General features: G+C 36.7%; 1 protein-coding gene across 1 annotated transcript in view; it reads left to right on the top strand.

Annotated features, from left to right (window-relative positions):
* LOC127988081 (protein phosphatase 1 regulatory subunit 29-like) overlaps window positions 1-19,498 on the top strand; it is a 60,257-nt gene extending 40,759 nt beyond the window's left edge. Inside the window, exon 3 of the mRNA XM_052590609.1 lies at window positions 15,482-19,498. Coding sequence (XP_052446569.1) covers window positions 15,800-18,595 — 2,796 coding nt within the window. The 5' untranslated portion in view covers window positions 15,482-15,799 and the 3' untranslated portion in view covers window positions 18,596-19,498. The remainder of the gene's footprint in view (window positions 1-15,481) is intronic.
* Window positions 19,499-26,058: the final 6,560 nt, after the last annotated feature.

Genomic DNA, 26,058 nt, shown 5'->3' with positions numbered 1-26,058 from the left:
CACACACACTTTATTTATCTAACACACATACTTAGTATACACTTAAATTTTGCACACAATATATATGTACATACATAACTTCATTTTGTAATATACTTGCCTACAATTGTCATTTGTATATTGTTATTCACTATCTACTTATTTGTATTTTTTATTCTTTTATTATGTGTTTTATGTTCTGTCGCTGTCATTCTGTTGTACTGCGGAGCTTCTGTCACGAAAACAAATTCCTCGTATGTGTACATACCTGGCAATAAAGCTCATTCTGATTCTGATTCTGATGTGACCATGACATGGTGACACTTGTAGAACAAAACAACTTTTTTCTGGATGACTATGATGTATGGGGGTCTTTATAGTATATCATGTGAATGTACATTATTTTAAACATTCCTCCAAAGTACATTTAGTTCCTTTTGTCTAAAGCTGTTTTAATTAGCAAAAATTGTTGAGTGCACTTTTAATCGATATAAATTATATTAGCTGGATACGTTTCAGGAAAAACCCTGGAACATCTACAGGAATTGTCAGTATGACAAAGTGAGTAGATTTGAGAATCTGTTAACGTAGCACCAAAACTTTAGGTATGCTTTAAAGAATGGAAAATCACAGGTTTATGTCAAGTCATCTTAAAACTTACCCCGTACTCACATGAAGATCAAGTCCCAGATGAAGACATAACTTCAGTGGGCCTAATACATGAAACAGAATGAATTTTTATTAATCACTTGTAAAATCTAATATTTGTTGTACACCAAATTGTAATATTGAATCCAACTGTTAACATAAGATCGGTTTATAATCAATTGGTTACTATACCAATCTGTCTTTTTTTTTTTTCCTGTCAGTTGTTCAGTCAGTCATTTTGTGTTCCAGCTTATGTATTTTGTTTCCTTTGACATTCTGTGTATCTGTAAATAACCGTATCTGTTACGGTAGTGCAAAGGCTGGTTGATTTGCTGATTTTTGCAGTGAAAAATCACCTCAGTGGGAAATCCAAGAGAAAGAGATGGATAACACATCTGACGCAATACCTTCTGACCACACCTCTCTGACTCAGTTATCTGTTGGCCGGATAGCCTCTGACTCAGCCCTCTTGCATTAATATCCTGCCAGGGTACATGCAGAAATAGACAGGCCGATAGACAGAGACAGAAAGAGTAATATTCACATATTTGATGTAGAGAGAGTCTTGGATATGCAGTGATAGATTGAGGTGCATGCACACACATAAGTAGGTGTGTCTTCAACTACAGCCATTTTTTTTTTCTCCCAGGAACATTTTATTAAACAAGCAGTTTAGATAAACATGAAAATTTGATTAAAATGTGCTCTGCCTCAGGCTATCCAAAATGTAGATGAGTTTGTTTCTCCATCAAAACAGATTTGGTGATGTAATGCATAACATTGCTTGCTCAGCCAAAGGATCCTCTGCAGTGAATGGGTGCCATCAGAATGAGAGTCCAAACAGCTGATAAAAACATCATTATAATTCTAAGTTCCTGTGTCTGTTAATTTTATGTGTGTAGAGACACAAACTCTCCTCTAACTAGCTTGATAGCATCATTTAAAGTAGCACTTTGTTTGTGAATTAGCATATGAAGCTTAGGGTTATTTATGTAAATAAGCCTTTCTGAGAACCTGATTTATTCTGTCTGAGTTTTCACAGAGAAAAGATAAAACATTGTGGACATCTGTAGTTTTTTCTGATGTACTTTAGATCGGCGTCAATAAGCAAATAAGCACATTAAAGATATTAGCGTTTATCCCCAACAGATCGGTTTATCCATAATGTCAGCTTTACACATGAGTCAGGAAAATTGTGTTGTTTTTAAGGGTTTTTCTTTTTAGAATGTTTTTTTTTTTTTTTTTTTTTCTGGTTCACACAGCTTTAGATGCAACTCCAGATATCCCCTGGTGTCAGTTTGAAACACATTGGGGATTTGTTAAAGAAAAATCTAATGAATATTTTATTACTTAATATAACAAGAAGCTAATGTGGCAGTGAGGATTTCTTCATGGCAAACAAGTATCTTTCATGCCAAATGAAGCTTAACATTCTTCTGGTCCTGTTTTAGGACCAATTCTACCTATGTTATCTATAAAATTCAAATTTCTTTAAATGAAAGTAGGCACTTTTTTTATTTTCTTCCAATAATTAACTAGAAATAAGCTATTTATTGGTTGTTTTCCAAAATTGTAAAAAAAAAACTGGCTCTGTGCCAGTTCTTTCATCTTGAACAGCCTGACATAGTGACAGTGGCTCAGCCAATGGCGTGAGTCTGGAGGCGGGGCTATTTGTTTGTCTGACCATTAGCAGAGTGTTTGTAAAAAAAAATTGCGATTCTGTTTGGTGTTGCTAGTTGCACATAAAATACTTAACATTTAAGTTAGTATTCAAATTCAAATTCTTATAAATGGCTGTTGCAATTGCTTCTTTTTGTTTTATACATAATCTTGCAGCTTGTGCTTCAAAAATGAATTGTACCTCAAACTGTGTGTGTTACTGAGGCAAAAAAAAATAATTATCTCTTCATGTTGAAAAGGGCTGTCGCATCTTGGCGGTGAATTTTAAAATCAAGCACCACTCAGACATTTTTAAAATCTTAATTTAATAATTTCATTACAGGAACCTCAAATGTGAACCATTTATTCTTGACACTGTAGATGTCATATACATATTTCTTAGCATTACAGTGATCGTTTTAATTTCTACTGTGTCACTTCTTGGAGAGACTAGTGAGGACTAGTGTGACTTTGACAGTGTGAGATGATACTCTTAGTTAAATTAAAAGGAAGTGTGCAGAAAATAAACTGTTTTCTTCATGATTAGTCTACCTGGCGTGCTGTGAATGTCATCTTTGCCTTGAGGGAGTATGCAATGAAAAGACTGTCCTGGATCTTTCCTCTCTTGTTAGATTTGGGGGTGAAGAGATTTTTGAGCCTGACAGACATTGGGAAAAATTATAGCGCATACAAACACATGCAAACATGTGTCCACATGAACGATCCAACCTACTGTTCAATACAGCACCCTGACGGCACTCATTCATTCATCTTCTTTGATGAGACTGTGGACTACACGCTCTCAAACCTTGAAACAGTAGCCAAATTAAAACTCCTGCTGTTTGTCAGTCACCAGAAGAAAATAGAATAATTAATTTCCTACAAGCAATGTATTTTGAAGATTATCTGGTTGACACATTTTAGTTTTATTTTATTAATTTATTTTATCTTGTTCAACAAGGTCAAAAATGCTGAACTGTTGACAACCAAATTTCTCTCTCTCTCTCTCGACATGGCTATTTATTATGCATGTTGTATTATTATGCTTTTTTATAGGGAGAGAAACCTTTTCTTTTGTAGTTCCGTTAGTTTGGAATCATGGGAGTTTAAACCTTGCTGGATGTCAATAAAAGGACCAGTAGAGCAGGGAAATGTCAATGCATGTTTTATATATACTTTTTAAATCAGTGAAATAAGTAGTTAGAACAATCCCTGTGGTGAGGAAAAGGCTTGACTTAGCAATTTCTAAAAGTATCACATGCTGTCAGAAGTCCTTGTCAGAATTTGCTAAAGGTAGTGATGCTACTAGCTTTCTGATTTTGGAAAGTTTCATTGAACTGATTAAAAATAATATTTTTTTTTTGAATATTCACTCAATCTACAATCTACTCAATCTACTAAACAGCTGTTGCACTTTAGTATTCAATAATTTAGCACTAAGTCCGTTTTATTTTGGTGTTGTTTATAAACAGCCAGAGTATAACACAGTTAGCAGTGTAGCTTGGCTAAGGTAGCTAGTTAGAATCGATAATACATTTTACAGTAAACTGTAAAATCCTCCATTATTAAGCATATTAAAGGAATAGGCTGGTCCTTTGCTGGTTTATGCTGGTCCTTTGCCAGCACATGACCAGCATTAACCAGCAAAGGACCAGCATAAACCAACAAACAGCTTTAACCAGCAAATGACCAGCATAAACCAGCAAAGGACCAGCATAAACCAGCAAAGGACCAACATAAACCAGCAAAGGACCAGCTTTAACCAGCATAAACCAGCAAAGTACCAGCTTTAACCAGCAAAGGACCAGCATAAACCAGCAAAGGACCAGCTTTAACCAGCAAATGACCAGCATAAACCAGCAAAGGACCAGCATAAACCAGCAAAGGACCAGCATAAACCAGCAAAGGACCAACATAAACCAGCAAAGGACCAGCTTTAACCAGCAAAGGACCAGCATAAACCAGCAAAGTACCAGCTTTAACCAGCAAATGACCAGCATAAACCAGCAAATGACCAGCATAAACCAGCAAAGGACCAGCATAAACCAGCAAAGGACCAGCATAAACCAGCAAAGGACCAGCATAAACCAGCAAAGGACCAGCATAAACCAGCAAAGGACCAGCTTTAACCAGCAAAGGACCAGCATAAACCAGCAAAGGACCAGCATAAACCAGCAAAGGACCAACATAAACCAGCAAAGGACCAGCTTTAACCAGCAAAGGACATAACAAAACATAATCAAAACCAGTATACGCTGTTTTTTCAACAGGATTTCTTGTATCTGTGAAACACAAAAGGAGATATTTAGATATATATGCGGTTTCGTCTTTTGCATTCAAAGGTTAAGTGCAAAAACTGGAGCTTTCAAGCTTCAAAAAGTAGTTATAATCTTCGTTTAATTTTAGAAGTCAATGAATGATGAAAACAAATGCAACTTGACACTGAATATCGTCAAAAGTGGTTTCTTTTCTACATGAAGGCAACAGTGCAAGTCACTGGCATTGTAAGTCATACAGAGGAGAAGATGACAGCCATGTAAATAATAATCATAGCTGTGACTGATGGCCTCTATTTCGACACTCTATGATCATTCACTCACCTATTCTTTACCTGATAATTTTTGATTACACTTTGTTTTATTGATTGCTCTGTTTGAGTTTGAGTAGATCTGCGATCTAAAGTGAACATCTGTTGTGAGATGATTTTATCTTTGTGACTGAAGGCAGAAAATGATCAGTGATGGATTTTGGAGAGGCGTAATTTTATAAACAGTTGATTGTTTTATCCGCTGACAAGGTGATTGTGCCACAAAGGATCATGGGATGTGCGAGATATTCATCATAAGCTACTGTGAAAGTTGATGAGAAGAAGTGTAGTTTAAAAGAGTTTTACTAGCTTTTCTTACCCAATTAATTATTATAATTCTTTTTTTTTTTTGGACATTACAAAAGTATTTTAAAGTAACAGTTCACCCAACAACAACAACAACAACAAAAATAATAATAACAATAATAATAATAATAATAAAATGCTTACAAATTACTTATCCTCAGGCTATACTAGATGTAGAGTAGTTTGTTTATTCATAGGAACAGATTTGGATAAATTTGGTATTACATCACTCACTAATGGATCATATGCAGTGAATGGGTGCCGTCAGAATGAGAATCTAAAGAGCTGATAAAAACATCACAATAATCCACACAACTCCAGTCTTATCAATTTAGCATCTTGTAATTAATATTTTCATTATGGCTTTTTAATTCTACCTGGACTCATGGCATAAATATACCTGGGTGCATGTTTTAGCAACACGCGAAATACGTACCAATAAGTACATATCACTGCAGTTTCCAAAATAAACGAACACTAGAGGCAGTAAAACTAAGACACCTTTTATTCCTTTTCACACAAATTTACAGAGTTTAGATTAATAAAGCATAATTTTCGCACAATTACTTGAAGAATTTCATGTTATGACTTCAAAACAATATGAATATGCTAGGAGATTTGAAAACTGATGCTTTTAAATGTTAGTATCACACATATTGTTTTTAGGTAGTAGGTTTGTTTGGTAGCTCACGGAGTATGGAGACGCACTTGAGGCGAGGCGTGGGACTCTGGTTCGAATCCTGTGTAACCGTGTAACCTACATATAAGAAAGTTCAAATGGCACGCTTGCATCGACAAATGTGTTTTTATATCGGTTTTACATTTGTTAACACTATCAGGTAGGTCTAGGGTTGGGTTTGGTGTAGGGCATATTTCCAACAGAATAGAGCATTTACTTTTAGCGACAGTTCCCAGATATTTTAATTCTGACCGGCTGCAATACGTACCAGAACAACATAATAAAAACACAGCAATACGTACCTATATCAACATAATAATAACATGCCATGGTTTACAATTAGAAGCAGTGTTTTAGCACCACTCAATGGACATTTCTCTTTGAAAGTGCAGTGAAACCTGCAGTATGGTACATAAAAATGGTGTTGCACAAAAAGTTCACAGAGGTACATATTTTTATGAGACCAGGTTGCTTTTATCAGCTGTTTTGACTATCATTTTGATGGCACCCGTTCACCACAGAGGACTCAATGTGAAAAAATGATATTATGCTAAGATTACCCAAATCTTTTACAATTAAAAACGTCATAGATGGCTTCAAAGTGTGTACACTTTTTAGCAGGTTTTCATTTTTGGCTAAACTATTCCTTTATATTTTATGAAAAAAATGGCACCATGTCCATGATCATTCTGCTAAAAGTTTGCTTTTGTGTTCCATGGAAGAAAACCTAAAGAATATATGGTGTCATGAAAACTAGAGGAAAAAAATATAAATAAAATAAAATCCAGCATGTTGATTTACTGCTGAATGTTGTTCAGTTTCTTCATAAATATTTAATGTGTGTAGCAGTAAAGGTAATGTTAAAAATAGAAAGTGATGAACAGAATTTTAATAAGCTCATAGAGCAAAAAAGCAACAGCTCTGTGGGTCTGCTGCTCTAAAATCCTGGTGGCATTAATATGTTAGCTTCAAACCAATGCAACTTGCTGGAGAACCCATGTTGACTGTCACCAAAAGTCAGCGCTTCGTTGCAGATTCACAGCAACTCCAGATGATTGCCTCCCATCCTCAGGCTAGCATATGGGTTTTCCTTGTAAGAGCATGTTTTGTTTTAGTTAGTTGGCTTATTATCTCTGTATGTGAGGCCAGTTCAAGTAGCCAATAAATGAGCAAAATCTGCATGGGGAATTCTGTTCACCCTCACATTAAACTCCTGATTGCACAAGATGCCAATAGGAATTAATCAATTTCGTCCGCAATAGTAAAAATGCTGCACCTTTACGGACTAACTATACCACATTCACAGCCCCCCCCTGGCAAATTTGGGGTAACTTTGGCTAAAGGCTACACTGGTACAAACTCATGAACATACTTGTTCTGGCATTCAAACTTACAGCCTTTCCACTCTAGATCTTTAACTACTAAGTCACACCACCACACAAATTAGTATCGAACTAGCACAATTTGCAGTCGTCAGGTGTATTGGCTGTTTCAACATAGTCTACAACCACTGCCAAGCTGCTTCAGCCAAATTTATAGTGGCTCAACTAGACAGAAATGCAAGCCCGGCAAGGATGTAGAGCTCAAAGTGGATCAGGAATCTTGCGGGCAGCAGATAACCTTCACGGAACACTTCCTCTTTGCCGGTCCTGCCTCTCTGAGTCCCAATGTTTTGTTAGTCTGTCTCATGGGATGGGTGGATGAAACATGACAAGACTATCTGCGCCCAGCGCAAACGAGTGCTTCAACCCTTCCAACGCAGCCTTTGGCCAAACATGACCTACATCCTGTCAGCTTTGTGCAAGAACGGTGTGTTTATGCATGCGTGTTTGTGTGTAGCTAGTGTTCCTTGCATTCTCACTTTTTTTTTTTTTTTTTTTTGCATTCGCAGTTGTGAACACCTTGTGGTTTTGTTCTGGTTGTCAACTGACTTGTATTTTCGGATGGAAATGCAGACAGATGTTTGAATCACACTTCATGGCCAAAAGTATATGGGTAGCAGTAATAATTTAAAAAAAATCAATTTTAATTGCTGTTAATAGTGTTCATCGTCTGTGTGATTACGTCTTAAATTGATTTTTCCATACATTTCTGCCATATGCACATAAACTGAGTCACCACTGATAAGCTACTACTAAATATTGTAGAAATGTAATTTTCTGTAAAGTTTACGATAAGTATCGTAACAAGCACTATACAATTAAACTTGAATTGAACTGAGTTGTATGAAAATCATAAATACACACAAAGAGAAGCAATGTCATTAAAAATCAGTTTCATAACTTTTTTTTTCACAGCTGATGAGCTATAAAAACATAAACAGCCAACAAGAATCTTGCGCATTTTACATGACAGACAGTAGAAAACTGCAGCGTATTCTGACTAGCATGTAACCATGCTCAAGTTCACGTGTTACATAAAATTTCGTATTTGATTCAAGTTTATATATTTGATTAATCTTATATGTAGAGGATATGTTTGGATGAGTTAATTAACCCATTAGCAAAGCACTTCAGTGTCTGACTAATAGTTCTTTGACTATAATTTGGTTTATTTGAAACAATCATATTCTTTGTAGATTTTCTTTGTTAATGCGTTATTGATACCTTGTGGGATAAATTTTTCCCTCTTTTTTTTTTTTGGTCAGTTGGTAAAGTTTCACATTTAAAATTGGTTAATTATCATCATTAGGCACTTTTTGTTTCTTTGTCCTTGATAAAATAATGATAATACTAAATGGTAACAAACATTTTTGTCAGTAATTTATTTGACATGATTAACACTTGCATCCATATGCCATATATTGTATATCATTTGAGTCTAGCTAAAGTAGTTAAAACATTTGAGTTAAAGCGCTGGCGCTACTCTACTCAAGCTTACTTTAAAATGCTACGTGGAATACCCCAAACACATGCACAAATGCTCTTGGCATCTCACAATGTCCCAAATCAAGATAAAATGGTCAATTAGTGCTTAGAGTGCTTGTGATATTACTGCTTTTGTTAAATTAGGTGAGATTGAGTGCTTCGACAAGGGCCGCATGGATGAAGCTTCTGTTTTATCGTACTTTGTCGTAAAATGGTGACTCACACTCACTCAAGCCAGACAAGAGGCCGTTGATGAGCTGTTTTATCATCACCGGCAGGTGCTTGTGCAGTATCGCTCTTTCCGGGGTAGGGGAGGAGAGGTTGAAGAGGCTTCCATAGGCCAGGGCAGAAGTACGCACTTATGACTATTTATGAGACCTCAGCGTTTCACCCGTCGCTAAATTACATCAGATTTCTACATGTAGGGCATTGAAGTTCAGAGTAGCTGTGTACAATGCATTAGTTTTCAAAGATGTCAAGGATGCATTTCGGCCTGTTCCCCGGAAGCAAGGATATAGACAGATAAACAGTGCTTGAATGTGTGCTGACTTGATATAAGCAAGGTGTTTTGTGTTTAAATCCTGACCAGTCAGCATTCAGGACCAGAATGCTCCTTTTTGTGTTGTGCTAAAGTTTTACCCACTCCAAAATCTCTGTGAACTGAGTTTTAATCACTTTACCTAGAAGTCACATGGCATGTTCCTATCTAAATAGCTGGCTCTTGGACAGAATAATCTGGTGATACTGTAAGGCATAATTTCGCTCTACAGTGTGCAGCGTATGTTAAAATATTACCACAGCATATGATCGGGCATGTTTCCTTCTCCATTTCTGATGTAGGCAGCTTCAGTGGCATTTATTACCAGACTTTTCCCTCAGGGCAAAATGGGAAGAGAGAGAAAGAGAATAGAGATGCTGTATTATCACCTCTGTTTCTTTAAAATGTCTGCCTCGGGGTATCTGAGAGGGTGGTCAACCAAGGAAAAGAAAGATACTACATATGGTCATAGTAAGGTGTAGTAGATAGCATAGAAGGGGAAATCACATGCTATTTTTTTCTCATTGTTTCTTTAACGCTTTTTGAAGAAAAAAAGTGGTGTTTGACCAGCATTTGGTCCCATATTGCTAATTTTAGGCTGAATTTTCAGCCCTGTTAACTATTGTAATCTTTATAAATATTAAATATGTTTCATAATATATTTTGAAATAATATTCTGAAGTGATTATTGAATTTATTTAAAATTTAACAAAACAAACCAGGTGAGTTTAAAGCGATAGTTTACTAAAAAATGAAACTTCTGTCATGAATTACTCACCCTCATGTCATTTCAAACCCGTAAGACAGCATCACACATGCATTGTGGTACTTCTCGCGGCTTCACAGCATTATGGTTGATCCACTGATGTCACATGGACTATTTTAACAATGTCCTTACTACATTTCTTTGAATGTGGTAGTTGTGTAGCTGTCTATACAGAGTCAGAATCCTACCTATCGGATTTCATCAAAAATATCTTAATTTGTGTTCTGAAGATGAACACAAATGAAGGTTTTATGGGTTTGAAATGACACAAGGGTGAGTAATTAACGACAGAATTTTTATTTTGGGGTAAACTTACTCTTTAAACTGCATTGCTTTTCGGTAATTTTTGAAACAAGGCTGCAAAAAATGGCTAATTGTTTATTTAAGGGGTAAATTGCAACTGTCCTGTGACACAAACTGAATTATATATATATATATATATATATATATATATATATATATACAGTATGTAATATATTTTTTAATGTTTCAAAATATTTTTATTAAATACTACAGGTTTACTTTTTTTTTTTTGCATTTTTGAATTTGTACATTAAACATTTACAATGCATTAAGGCAGTTATGGATTTTGTAAAAACTGCAAATCATTTACTGAGGGCTAAGACTCTCATTTCACTCTGAGATTTTCAGACACTTCCTTTTGTACCCAGTTTGTGGAAATTGCCAGTTGATAAAAGATGCTACATCACTGTGCTTTACAGTAGTTCAAAATGCTTCCTAACCCCATTGTGAATTTTAGCAGTTATTTCAAATTCTCTCCCTGCACTCAAATTCTGGCAAGCCAACTGGCATAAATGTTGCTGACATACTGTAAGTTATAATATGAGGCAGAATTTAAGGGCACTTTGAAAAACCCAGTGTTCCCAGTCAAGACCTGGAGGTTGAGAAGCCACTAATTATAATTCAGAAAGTTAAAACTGCTGCTCTCTCTGGGGCCTTGGTCCCATGTAGGTCATTGGATGTCAGAGCGACAGGACAGCATCTGGGCATTTTGACACAGACAAATTTGTTTCTTGGCTGTCTGAATGCCCCTGTGGCCTCCTGTGTCAGTTTTGCTCTCGGGGTAAACGTAGCTCTGGTAATTCCATGATCCCACAACCCTGAGGGGTGTTTGATGTCTCAGACGAATGCCTCAGACAAAACAACTGAATTTACTTTCTCTGAGTGCGTGCTGCCTATGTAGCACATCGGCTGGAAAACAGTGGGGTTTTCTTTGTCGGTACGTAAAAGGGAAATCAACACACTCTCGAAGATTGTTTCATGTTCTTCCCCTTCCCCGGAAAAGTTTTTTCCACTCCAGGCAGTCTACGCTGCTGCTGTTTGGAGATAAAATTGATATTCTAAAAAGTGCACACTGCAGTGGCTGATGGGGGGAAAAAAATAAAAAATGAAGCAATTAAAAGAGCTTGAAATGGCAAATGGTGATTTTCTGAATAATTACACAGCTGGAAATCAACCAGCCAAAACCAGTGCTCACTGTGAATTACATAAAAATGATCAATTGTTAAACAAAAAGTGAGAAAGTGTTAGATATTAAGATCATAGCTCTTTGACTTGAGGTGTTCACACTGGGAGCAATTTGCAGTGACAAGACAAAAGTCATTTCAAACGGCGATTTAAGGCAACAAAGTTGACAATAGTTCGACTTTGGTGAAAAGTAAAATGTGTCCTCACGGACGAAAATCAAGATCTTCAAACTGTTTTTTCAAAAACATCTGCTATTGGTCTAAACAAAGACAAAGCCCCACCCCAAACTCACACCACTGGTTGAGTCACTGTTGCCATGTTAGTCTGCTCAAACAAAGCAATGTTTTGATAGCTATACATTAAGACCCCTAAATTAGGGTTATTGTGTATATTAAAATAATTAATGAGAAATAAATACTGATAGATTCTGATATCAGTTCGGACTTACTGTACTTGAGGGGTTCACTCTGGCAGAATTTTGCAGTGACAATCCAAAGTCATTTAAAATTAGAATTCACCATATGAGGTGAAAAAGTTAAGACTCTTTTTTTTGACTTGGTGAATGTGTATTGCTGTTCTCCTAAATAAAATGAGACAAGTGAAAATTGTTTTCAAACATGTTTTCCGAACACATCTGCCATTGGTCAACCAAACAGCCCCACCCCAAAATCACACCATTGGCTGATTCAATGTTGCTATGCTGGGGCTAGTCTGCTCAAACAAACAATATGTGCCAAAGTGCTTATACTTTTTGGGTAATGAATAGGTTACTTTATAGTTGTCTCTGCAGATTAAGCTGGAAAAATAAGTATTTTAATAAAAATAAAGCGATTACATGCTACAGCTTTAACTGTCTCAACCTGCACAGGTCATTGTTTTTTGTTAGGTGAGTTACCAATAACTCCTCTAGGCTACTTCATTGTTATAGTTCAAACATATGCATATACAAATACGTTGGGTCTCTTTCCCCCCCAAAGAAGCGACAGGTAAGGTGGACATTTTTAGCTTCGGCTGCCTCATGTCAAGAAAAGTGCCATTTTGAGGAGAGTTCCCCATCACTCAACATGCGTAGCACCTCTTGTTTGACCTTTGGCTAGCATAGCATTTAGTCAGAAGTTTTTTTTTTTTCTCTTTTTGCCTGCTCTCGGCATGTAATGGTCTGAGTACATCTGATCTCATTCTCTTTCTTATTGTCTTTCTCTCTTCCCCTGAGAGATTCATCTTTAGACGATAAAGTCTCTCTAAAGTAACTCCTAGTCTGGTCCACCTGCTTTCACAAGCTGTAATTAGCATTAGCCTCTGGTCTTAATTAAACCTCAGATACGCCGTGTGATAACTCGACGTGAGAAAACAGAAAGAGTTTCAGGTCTCCACAAAAGCCTGGAGCTTGGCAGAACAAAGGAAGAAAGAGAGGGTCTTAATTGTTTCCTTGCTGTTGCTAGCACATGCTATTTTGGTCTTTTGAAAGGACAATAGCGATAATGCCACCACTCAAAGACAAGGCAGGAAGAAAGAACGAGGATAGAAATGTAGGCGCATAGCAAATGCAACTTTGCATAAGTACAGATGCATCATTTCCATTTGAACAGAGGTTTGATTTCTGAGCTATTTTGAATACAAAATGTATTTGCATCTTTGATTAATTTAAAGCTGTTAAAAACTTTCTCCTACTGTATATCAGCTAACACTATGTTAGTCATATGTAGCTTGATTTTTCTAAAAATATCATGACGCTGTGGCACTTAACAGTCATTGGCTTGTAAAAGTTTTAATAAAATCAGCAGGGAATTATAGTTATCTTATGAGTTAAAATGCTTCTTGCTTTAATATTGAGGTGACCTTGTATTAGGACAGACATTCTCAGTGAGGAGAATAACTGGTGGAGTGTTTTCTCTACGCATTATCGAGTAGACTAACTAGAACTTTATCTGATGAGGTCAGAGCTCAGTGAACAGAAGGATGAAAATGAGCCAATGTGACTGGGGATGAAAAGGTTAAACTGCTGGCATTGAAAGCTGTAAAGAGAGGAACTGAATGTATATGGTTAATCTGGGGATACTCTCAAGAGAAGCTGTAACTATAATTATAAGGTTTTGAATCAAAAGTGGAATGGAATTTACCATTTAGCTAAAATGTACTGAAAAGTCTGTTTATTGGCAGATTCCATTGTGACAACATGCCCCAGTATTATATTAGGGGGTCTTCAGTATGATACCTTTAAAATTCTGGTCAACAGCAATGGAAATATTCAATATTTTTCATTGCATGTCAGCATTTAATACTTAAGGCTGGAATTTTGAAAACCCATAGCAAGCACCATTAATTCATCATTCCGTGTTTATCCCAGTGCATTGTGGGATATTAACATTTAATAGTCTGAAAATGCTTGAGATGTACAACTGGGTATAATATATATTTTTTGGTTTAATGTGCAACAGTCATCTGGCATATTGAAGTTACATTATGCAGCCATTATAGGATAACTTTCACAATTACGGCTGCTCAAGTAGTCTTATGTAAACCTTTTTTTCTTGTCACCAGGGTAATTAATACTCCCATTAGAATTACATCTCTTCACATTCAATTTGCATAAAAGTCTTCTGCGGTATTTGCATGCACTGCATGTTACCCTTGACATAACTTACATGTTTACACGCATACATTCACAGCAATACAAATACACTCAGTTGCATACAAACATCGCATTTTCTTGGGTGTAATTTATATTTGTGAGTATTTACTGAGGCTGAAATAAAAGAGTTGTAAAACTCCTTACCAAATGTTGTTCCTACAGAGATAAAAAGTCCTACACACACATTTTGTTCTTGTGGGACTGAAAGATTGACAGTTACGAGAATATCCCATGGTTATGAAACACTCTGAGGGTCAGTGGTAAATCAGCTGACGTCAGTTAAGGAATTGAATTGTCAATTTCAATCTTGAGCTCGGGCACCAGGGGAAATGGGTTCTCAGTTTCTGTGAGGTCTTAAGGAATGAGAAGTGACTATTGTAAAATTGGATGCTTGAATTCAAGACTGATTGGCTATGCGGTGTGGCTTAGGTTTTATTATGCATGATTCCATGACAATATTTGTAGTCTAATATAAAGGATTATTAAAATTGTGTTCTGTGTGATTTAATTCAAAGCATGAATTAAACATTTTGTGAGCAGTGTCTCAGTACACAGGAAGTCTAAAGAAATGGATAAATTAGCATTAGCAAGAGGCCTGTTGAGCATTCAGTGAATTATTAGATAGATTTATTTGAAGTTACAAAATTAACCTGAGGCTTGATATCTATAGTTTCAAACTGCTATAAAGACCCAAAATATACCACCATTTTTTAAGTATGGAAGGTTTTGTGAACAATATTGAATATTTAACAGTATTTAATTGCTAATACTTGTAGAAGGAGTTGCTGGGACAATATTGATATTGTGGCATTTAGAAACTACCTGAACACTACTATGAAACTACCTGTTAGCCTTACCTCCTATTTCTATAAACATGTGCATACACATTGCTGTTTTGTTAAGCCACTTTAGCTGTGCTACCAAGATGTTATGCATTTTTAACCAAGGAAACCAGCTTCGTTTTTTTTCCTCCAAAAGATTGACATGTAGAATTGTGTTGTTTGGATAATGGAAATCCTAAATGAATCCTCAGAGGCACTGTAATACCTCAGTGACTTACAAAGACTAATGGCTGTTTTACAGTCTGGTCCCTAATTATGCTGTCATTTATGCTTTCTTTTAGAACAGCTTTGAGCCTTTATTGTTTAGTTGTACCAACATGGTTTTCTATAATCAAACACTGTTGACTTAAACTAGCACAGAAAAGACATAGTTTCATGGCTTTAGAAATTTGAATGCTTAAATGGTCTTCTAAACCTGGTTTTGTTTATAATTAATGCATAATCATTAATGTTTTCAATTTTTTCTCCCCACCTTTTGTCTCTTGTACAGATCCAAAACTGACAGATTGAAAGCATTGCTCAGTGATTCAAAAGGAGAGCGTTCAAGAAGTTAAAAGACCATGAATTACAGCTGTGGCAAGCGACACTATAAACCTATAATACGGACCACGTAAAAGGAGGACTATGTTTGGCATTATGGTCCCTGAACAGCTGTGATTGCCCTCAAGACACTTTTTTTTGCCCCCTAGATCTTGTGTCTTCGTAATCCTATTGGTCGTCCATCTCCCGTGATCATCGTTCTTATTTTGAACCCTAACTTCTTTCATTGCCCACCTTGATCAAAACAAATCCAGTTTTTTGCTACAAAATGGCCTGCAGGTTCAGCTTATCTTGTGCTTTTCCACCCTGCTTTCTCATCCTCTATCTCCCTATTTTTCTCCTCCTCCATGCACCTTCGTTTGTCAGGGGTGACTGCTGGCTAATTGAGGGGGATAAAGGTTATGTGTGGCTGGCAATCTGCAGTCAGAACCAGCCTCCATATGAGACAATCCCACAGCATATTAATAACACCGTCCATGACTTACGGCTGAATGAGAACAAACTCAAAGCAATTTTTTTCAGCTCCCTCAGCCGATTCACCAACCTTACTGACCTCAACCTTACCAAGAATGAAATCTCCTACATTGAGGATGGTGCCTTCACAGGACAGGCCAATCTACAGGTCTTGCAGTTGGGATATAACAAGCTAACCAACCTCACTGAAGGGATGCTGCGAGGGTTGGGACGAATGCAGTGCCTGTATTTGCAGCATAACCTTATTGAGGTAATTGCAACTAATGCCTTCTGGGAGTGCCCAAGCCTTAGCAGTCTTGATCTTTCCTCTAATAAATTAACAAGGCTGGATTCATCAACTTTCATTGTTTTGGGTGGACGGCTAATAGTGTGTGAACTGGCTGGAAATCCTTTCCATTGTGGCTGTGAGTTGTATGGCTTCCTTATTTGGCTAGAGGCATTTGATAATGTCACTCACACCTATGACAGGCTCCAGTGTGAAACTCCAAAAGAACTTTTTGGCTACCCTCTCCTAAATCCTAGAGGTAATCAGGGAAGAAATGCTCGTTCTATCCTGTCATCCATGTGTAATAATGGAGTGACTGTTGGTGGCATAACAGCCCTGCCTCCTGACCTAGACTCTTCTGGGATGGGGATAGATATTTATGATCAGATGGGACCTTATCACCAGCCCACAGCTTCATCAACCACAGACCAAACATACAGCCCCACCATTAAGTTACAAACGGTCTCCCTCTCCTCTGCATCCCTCTTGGTTCAAATACCCAAGCCCTACAGTAAGATGTATATTCTAGTGCAGTATAACCTCACCTATGTATCAGAGGTCATGAACTTAAGGAAAAAGAAAGAGATTGTTAGACTAAACAACCTAAAGCCCCACACAAATTACACCTTTTGTGTTGCCTCCATTCGCAATTCCCAGCGGTACAATCACACTTGTCTGTATTTTGCAACTCAGGCTCCAGGACCTGATAACTTGCGAGCAACCCCTTCTACCACCACCCATTACATTATGACCATTCTAGGCTGCCTGTTTGGGATGGTCATTGTGTTGGGCTTGGTGTACTACTGCTTACGTAGACGTCGAATGCACGAGGAAAAGGAAAAGTCTATTAGTGTTAAGAAAACTATCTTAGAGATGCGCTATGGGCCAGAAGCAGCTGCTGCAGCAGCCAAGGATCCTACGGCCTTGCAGAAACTCCATGACCAGTCCCATCATCAACACCACCATGGCAAGTTGTCACAGTCAGCATCCTCTAGCTTGGGCATCCTTCATAGTTCAGCCAACACCACCTCTTCTCGACTTTCTTCCCTTCCACAAGTGGAGAAGATGGCTACAGCTTTTTCAGAAGCCATGGGCGCCAATAAGGGAAACTACATGGATGTAAGAATGTCAGCAGGAGGAGAGGAGCGAGTAAGAGATGGAGTTGTAACAAGGCTAGGGGATGAAATCACAAGGGATGAAAATGGGTTCAATGGAGGAGATGAATCTGATGATGATGGCCGAGATTCAACATCGGAGATCTCCACTATTGCCAAGGAAGTGGACAAGGTAAATCAGATTATCAATAACTGCATTGATGCGCTCAAACTAGACTCTGTAGCCGTTGTGGCAGCAGCTGCGGCCACTGCAACTACAGCGGATAACACTTCCTCTCCACCACCTCCTAGTGTCCCTTCATTAGCCAGGGGGCTAATTCCACTTTCCCCTACCATCACAGAGACATGCCAGATCATGTCGTCCCCTAAAATCCGTCCTCTACCCCCTGTTCCTCTTGTTTTGCCCCTTTCTGAGCGGCCCGGCATCAGCGGAGGTGGGTTTCTTTCCCCTCCCTACAGGGACCCACCCCCAGCTACAGCATCACGGCCATTGCAGAGACAACTTAGTGCAGATGCTGCAGTTGTTCCTATAAACTCTGTTAAAAATCGCTGCAGCGTTTCTTCCGGTGGCTCTGTCAAAAGCGCTCGGATTTTCAATCTGGACATCCCTGACCCTCGAAGCACAGAGCCATGCAAGTATCCTGAGAAAGGCAGCCCTGTTCGGTGCGGGGAGCCACTGGAGAGGCTTCCCTTAATAGGGGTTCATGGAGTCAGTAATGGCAGAGGAGATGGTGGCAGCGGGGGTGGAGGGGGAGCCGGTGGTGGCAGTGGTGGTTCGGGTGGGTGTGGTGTTGTGGTTGGAGGCGGGGGCAGCACAGCTCAGCAGCACCACTTGGAGGTGCACCCAGACTACCACTGCTCAGAGCACCGACACTCCTTCCCCGCCCTCTACTATGAGGGTGCCACTGACTCCCCTGCCCAGAAAGTCTCCTTTCTAAAGCCTCTCACTCGCACCAAGAAGGACACTGCCTATTCACAGCTTTCTCCCCGCCACCACAATTACTCAGGGTATTCTTCTAGCCCTGAGTACTCCTCTGAGAGCACGCTTAAAATCTGGGAGCGCTTCCGACCATACAAGAAAAGCCCCCGTGAGGAGGCCTACATAGCCGCTGGTCATGCTCTTCGAAAGAAAGTGCAGTTTGCAAAGGATGAGGATCTCCATGACATTCTGGACTACTGGAAGGGGGTGTCAGCACAGCAGAAACTGTGATACTTGTGAGAGACGTGACAGCAGGAGGAGAGGTTGTGGAGAACAGAACCGATGACTCTTGAGACAGCTCGGCCGGCTCCATCAGCAGGTGCTTTGGTCCCTATAGGCCACCACAGAGACAAGTGTTCTGAAAGAGACAGAATTAAGCAGGTGTTTGTTTGTTTATTTGTTTTATTTGACAAAATTGAAAACATAATACAAAAAAGTCCTCAAAGACATAACACATTTCCAACTGTCAAGGATAAAATACACAAAAAGCATTTGGCTTATTTCCATTTATGTCTTCTGTATTAAAATAAAATAATAATAATAAAATAAAATAAATATTGGACAAATAAATCATAAATGGAATGCTATCCACATCAAGTTCAGAAACTTACCACAGAAACTTCAAAACATCAGTGATAAAACAACCATTTTTTTACTTTCCTTCGAAAAAACTGTCAACTTGTAAAGTTTGAGTACACCCAGGTAATTTATTTCAAGCTAGTATATAAAAATTATCATTTATTTTTTTACCATTTCACTCTCAAACCTACAAGGATATATATCATTACTGCTCCCCATTTTAGAATGACAGTGAACCTCTCTTACAAATACATAATATTCCAACAGATACTTTGGAACAATTTTCTTTAAAATCTTAAACACCATCACCATTTATTTATTTATTTTTTAAGTTACCCTCTTTTAGACTTAAAAAAAAAACTAACAAATTTTCCTATAATGTTCATCTCGCAAATGCATCAGTGGATGTTCTTTCAAAATAACCCTACACAACTTATTTTGAGCAGTCTGCAATTTATTTTTAATTTCTTTGAAATACTGCTATACCACAAAACTGCATCATAATCAAAGTTTGACTGCACTAATGCACCAGCCAACATTTTTTACATTTCAGTATATAAGAAAGCCGCCTTTTTTTTTTCTTTTTTTTTTAATTTACAAATTTTTGATTTTCTAATTTCTCCTGTCAAATTACTGTCCAAAGCACAAACCAGATATTTTACTTCTCATTTAGGTGTAATAATTTGATTTTCAACCTTTACTTCTAATCTAAGCAGTCGAGCCAAATAATAAAACTTTAGCTTTCCCCAAATGTAAAGAAAGTTTATTATGGCAAAACCATTTGGAGACCTCTTCAGTCTCTCTACTTAATTTATTTTCAATAGTTTCCTTCCTCTCATGATACACAATTCTAACTGCATCATCTGCATATAATAAAAGCTTATTTGAGTAGGCCGTTTTAAAATAATTAATATATAATAATTAAAAAGTAAAGGACCTAATACACTCCCTTGCTTTATCCCGTATGACATGGTCAGACATTCTGAAAACACCACATTTAAATCTACTATTTGACACCTATTTTCAAGGTAAGATGTAATCTTAAAAAAAAAAAAGTAAGGATAAAAAAAGTAGAATACTGTGATCGACTGTATTAAATGCTTTTTGTGGATCTAACAGTCCCACCCCACTTAACTTCCTTTTATACTTTTCTTTTCTTATATAACCTGTTAAATATAAAAGTGTTCTCCTTAAACCAGATTGAAACTCATACAATATACTATGTTTAGAAGATAGTGTTCAATTTGCTAATTTTTTATTTTTTTATTTAGCTTTTGATGATGCACTCAAAATTGACACCAGCCTATAATTATAATGCTCAAACCTACTATCTTTCTTTAAAAGGGAAATAAGTATTGCTTGCTTTAATTAATCAGGAACCTTACCTTGACAAATTGAAAAATTTAAAATATGGGTAACCATTGGAGTAAAAAATGTTTTTTTTTTTTCTGAATTCTGAATTCTATCTAACCCTTTTGCTTTACTAATTTTATAGGGATACTCCACCCCGATATTAAAATTTTGTCATTAATCACTTACCCGCATGTTGTTCCAAACCCATAAAAGCTTAGTTCGTCTTCGGAACTCATTTTAAGATATTTTGGATGAAAACTGGGAGGCTTGAGACCATCCCATAGACTGCCAAGTAAAATACACTATCAAGGTCCAGAAAAGTATGAAAAGCATTGTCAGAATAGTCCATCTACCATCAGGGATTCAACTGTAATGTTATGAAGTGACAAGTATACATTTTGTATGCGAATTAAACTAAAATAACGACTCTATTCAATTTGGAGAATTTGAGCAGTACACAGGCAGCTTATGCCCTTTTGTGTCAGCCACTCTGCACTGATTCACTGTTTTATTTCAAATCAAAGGTAAATATACATAGAAAACATATCCTTGTGGCATAGCTGACAAAAAAAAGAGCGTAAGCTTCCTGTACTGCTTAGATTCTCCAAAATGGCACTATGCTGATGTGGAGACACAAAGGAGACAAATTGTTTAATAAAGTTGTTATTTTTGTTTTATTCGTATACAAAAAGTATTGTCGTCACTTCATGATGTTACGGATGAACCACTGATAGCAGATGAACTATACTTTTCTGGCCCTTGACAGTGTATTTTACTTGGCAGGCTATGGGACAGTCTCAAGCCTCCCCGTTTTCATCCAAAATATCTCATTGTGTTCGGAAGACGAACTAAGCTTTTACAGGATTGGAACGACATGGGGGTAAGTGATTAATGCCAAAATGTTATTTTTGGGATGGAGTATCCCTTTAAGATTATTTTCTTAAAAATTTTACAAAATTCCTCCTGGCGTAACACCGCATCAAGTATAAAACTCCTTCACTAATTTATCATTAAATATACCAATTTGTGCTGGAAGCTCATTTACCAATTTTTCTGCAATCATTGTAAAAATTCCATGAAAATGATTTGCTACCTTTATCTGATCAGATTTCAATCTTCCCATTTACATTAAAGCTAATTTTAGAAAATTGTATCTTAGTCTTTTTTAGGTACCCTAAATCATTCAATACTCTCCTACATTTTTGAGAATCCTGCTTCATTTCACTAATCCTATCCTTAAACATATATATATTTTATGTTTAAATATCTCAAAATTATCATTATTTCTATCCCTTTAAAAAAAAAAAAAAAAAAAAACTTAAAACTATTATTATGATCTTTAATTGCCTTTAAAATACTATCCTTCATCCAAGATTCAGTCCTTTGCTTAATTCTTATTTCTTTATAAGGTGCAACATTACTCAAAACTTAAAAAAATAAAAAATAAATAAAAAATAAAAATAAAAATCATCTGAAACCTGTCCCAGCCCATATCCACCTCATCAAACTACAACATTTTAGTCCAGTCAACCTTAATAAGTTCTTCTACATAAACTTCTGGATTTTGAATTTGAATTTTACTGTATTATGTTGCCTTATAGCCTCTCTCCTAGATTTCCTAATAACATATACTATACAATGATCACTAATACCAGCATCCAAAGCACCACTTCTAAAAACCTTAGAATTATCAGATACCAATAAAATGTCAATGACAGTTTTAGTTTTATGCGTAATACTAGTAGGATCCACAATAATCTGTTTCAATGCATATGATTCACCAAATAAATTAAATTGTTTATAAATTGAAGTATCATGTTTTTGCATATCCGTATTTAATCCCCCATAGTTATTATCTCTTGTCCAATATTGAAATTAGAAGCACTTAAAATCTCATCAAGTCTCTCATAAAAGTCATTCTGATCAGGTGGGTGATAGAAAATACCCGCCAAAATTGGTATACTCTTAGGTAAAAAAAAATAAAAATAAAACCCTAGTGTTCCAAGCTTAAGGCATATATAAGCAACCAACCAGAAATGCACAGGAAATGTGGCACTTAAAAAGGCATCCAGTTTCAGTTTAGAATCCTTTCATTTTACCTTGTGTCTGACCTATGTTCTATTGCACTGTGGTTTGAAAAGATAATAGCCTTAAATGAGGAATTAGTGGTTTTATTTTACAAATGCCCGATTATAGACTCGAGTGATGGTGGTAACTGATGCTTGTCAAGATGATCGTTCTACAATGTTAATTAGTAAGAGGGAAAAAATAAAAGTTGTGAGCTTTGCTGAAGCCACAGGTCAAAACATGGATACCCTGTTCACACCCATTCCCTAATGTTAGCTCAAGCTAAGCATATTCATTGATTTGAGACACCTACACAAATTTTACACAGAGTGGGTCTCATTCATGAAACACGAGCAGAACGAATTTTTGTGTAAATCGCGTGTAAAGTGGTTTTGGCGTAAATTTTCGGATTCATTAAAACGTTCGTATTTTCCAAATGTTAGTTGGTACGAAAGAAATCTACACCTGCTCCAAGCCACGCGTAAATAGTGCGTTTAACGTCTGAACGTTTTGCTCATTAATACGGCTGCATTTTAATTCACCTTAATCGGGTACATATTTACACAGCATTTTGAAAAAAAATATTATATATATTAATTACATAAGGTTTTTCTTTTAACTTTTATTATGAGAGCCAGTAATAGGATCTGTAATATGCTTCCAAACTTCCTTTTTTAGGACCTCATAAGCCACTAGTACGCTTGAAAAATTAAATGTGGCGTTTTGAATGAACTTCTGATAATAAAACTTCAATTTTTGCAGCTGAGAAATGTTTCTTTTTCAGTCGCTTTTGAGAAGACGTTGAAATCCTTCGTTTGGTGTCATAATATGATGCTCATATATAGTTGTCAGTCGGATTTAATGGGCGTGATTTATGGTAATTGAGAGTGAGCGTGCACGCGCGTCCCATTTACGACTGATTGGAATTCATTAACACACACACACATTTCACTATCACATCTGACGTTTACGAAGTTTTTGTGAATCAGGAGAAGAGTTTTCGGGGAGTTCTCTTTACGCGCAAATCACTCAGATATTTACTCGTATATTTACGAATGTTTCATGAATGAGACCCAGTGTGTGGGACACACTTATCAAACCAGAGGCAGCCACTCGGACATGCTTTATATTCAAGCAATGTGGCAATTCCTTTTTGGCATTAGTTTGCGGCACAGTCAGCCTCAAAAGACTTTTCTTTTAAATTTGTAGAGACTATACAGTTTTTACTTGACCTGTTTTTCTAAGAAGTGAAAGAGTAAAATGGGGTTCAAGAATGGAAGCTTTATGTCTCAGTTTGATTCTAAAAGTGGCAGCCAGAATAGACCCCAATGCAGTAATATGCTGATATACACAAGAGTTAACCATTATGTATTAAATATTAAGGGAAGTTACGCAAAGAGTTTGCTTTGTTTAGCCTGTTGGGAGGCAAAATGCCAAAGCTTAACTCAATGACACACTTTCACAATATGGCCAACTTAATTTGGAAGCTATAATTTCATGAAATGTTAAACATATAATTTCATAATAACTGTCTTGCTGGTGTTTGAGTAAAACTTTGCAATGACCTATTAAGCTTATGACAGGCACAGAAAACCTTGAACAGACTTCACATATAAAATACTTGTACATTTTCACCCATTGATTCCACAGAATCTGATGCCATATTTGTATTTCAGTGATTAGTTGGTCAGATATACTTTCATTAAATACTACAGTAGCTTCTCCCTATTGATCTGACCTTCTTTTTCCTGTTATAACCCACTTCTCTTGACCTTATGTCGGTTGTGGTCAAGCGAAAGATCTTATGAAACAAATTCAATCTCATTTTTTAAGACCATGTTATTGTGCTTGCATGACTTTATTGGGAAAATTAAATAGTAATTTGCAGCAGAGGACTCAGGAGGTCACAGAGGTGCTAATATTATTAACACTGCCAGATTGGAGAAGTGATTGAAATTAATCTTGCCCTTTCCGGTCAGGTCACCACCCAGAATGCATCCCTGGAGTTTTTCTGTTTCGTCCGTGGCAATGAAAGGCAAGCTGAAGCTCTTCTTTAGAGCAATTTATTGGCTTTAAAATATACATTGAACTCTACAAAATAGGCCTTTGGGCTTTGAAATTTCAGGCAATGGTATTTTTGACAGCAAAAACTAGGATTTGTTAGATTTGTTAACTAATGAATGTAGATTTCAATAAATTATGCTTGACATGCACTGGGTTTTCTCTCTCTCAAGTGCAAACGTCATTAGAATTCAGCCTGTACATGGAAATTGATCTTTATTTTACAGTTGCATTTGGCCAGTGTTAAAACTTAAGAACTCTCAGCATGCATCAATGATACTGTATTGTCACATCATCCTTCAAGGTTCAAAATCAATACTCGGTAATTGAGAATTGACACTGTCAAGTCAAAATTCAAAGGTTTGCCTTGTGAACCATTTTACTAAAACCTCTCATAGGGAACTTCAGATTGCAGTCAATTACAAGTCACTGAAAAAAGACAAGATGAACATTAGGTACTCTGTTTAGAAAGAAGTTATATTAATGCTAAGCTAATGTTTTGTGTATCTGTATAGAATAGTGTGAGAATTGAACAGTATATGGACAAAGTCTACATGGATTGATATGAATATCACTGACAAACCCATAGCAAGTGCTTGCAACAAAACGACAAACCCACATATGCATATATTCCACCATCATTAGCTTTCTTGAAATCTCATTTATTCCTATTTAAGACTCCAAAAGATTTTTTATTTTTATTTTTTACTATTTTCCTAAATTCAGTTAGGAGATTAGTTTTCTAAACAGCCTCAAGGCTTGCGTTATTGCACTGTGGTTGGTAGATACCAATCTAAGACAATTGGAGATAAATTATTATGCTCTTGGAATGTTTTAAATATATTGTTGGCATATGGGAATGACAGTTATTTGTGGTTTGATTCCCTGCTGAAAAGTTTTTTTTTTTTTTTTTTTTTTTTACTTGTGTGTATGACCAATGTGTGTATGGTCTTGATGTAACTGATGGCTGACTGTGAAAACTGTGACAAACACACAACCGACAAGATAACAATCTATACTAACAATGGTTACATATAGTATATGTACAAGTAGTATTAGATTTCCAATGGGTATGTCCAGTGAAAACAAAATCGCTGTATGTGTACACGTACATACAAATACTCACAAACATATACACAAAGGCATATGCAGAGTCTACAATCTACACACAATGTGTAAGTTTACAGACACATAGTCTTAAAAGTGCCCTCTTGGCACAAAGAGCAAATTATTTTAAAGGACGGTGCCAAACATTTGTAAGATTGTAACTGTTATTTATTTGTCAAAGTAACTGCATTGTGAATGAAATGTCATTGATGTAGTTGCCATTTATTTAATGTGACTTTAAATTTCGGGGGAAACTATATATTAACATAATGGATTCATTTTTGTCTGCCAGAATGCCCTCCTGATCATGTGTACTCAAGGCCAAAACCTGGATGCTTTTGCATAATTTTGATGTGGATAGTGTTTTGATTGATTCCCAGTTATATTATGTTGCTTAATACATCCTAATTGTGGTCAAAGTAATATAATTAATGTATAATTAACATCAGGGCTGTATTCATTTGCAAAAAAACAAAGACATTCTGCAGGTTTCCTAAGAGTTCAAGCATTCTGAATCCGGAACTCAC

Source organism: Carassius gibelio, chromosome B22 (assembly GCF_023724105.1).
Source record: "Carassius gibelio isolate Cgi1373 ecotype wild population from Czech Republic chromosome B22, carGib1.2-hapl.c, whole genome shotgun sequence".
NCBI classification, from domain to species: Eukaryota; Metazoa; Chordata; class Actinopteri; order Cypriniformes; family Cyprinidae; genus Carassius; species Carassius gibelio.
The sequence above is the reverse complement of the archived record's forward strand: the minus strand, read 5'-3'. Positions and strand labels throughout refer to the sequence as shown.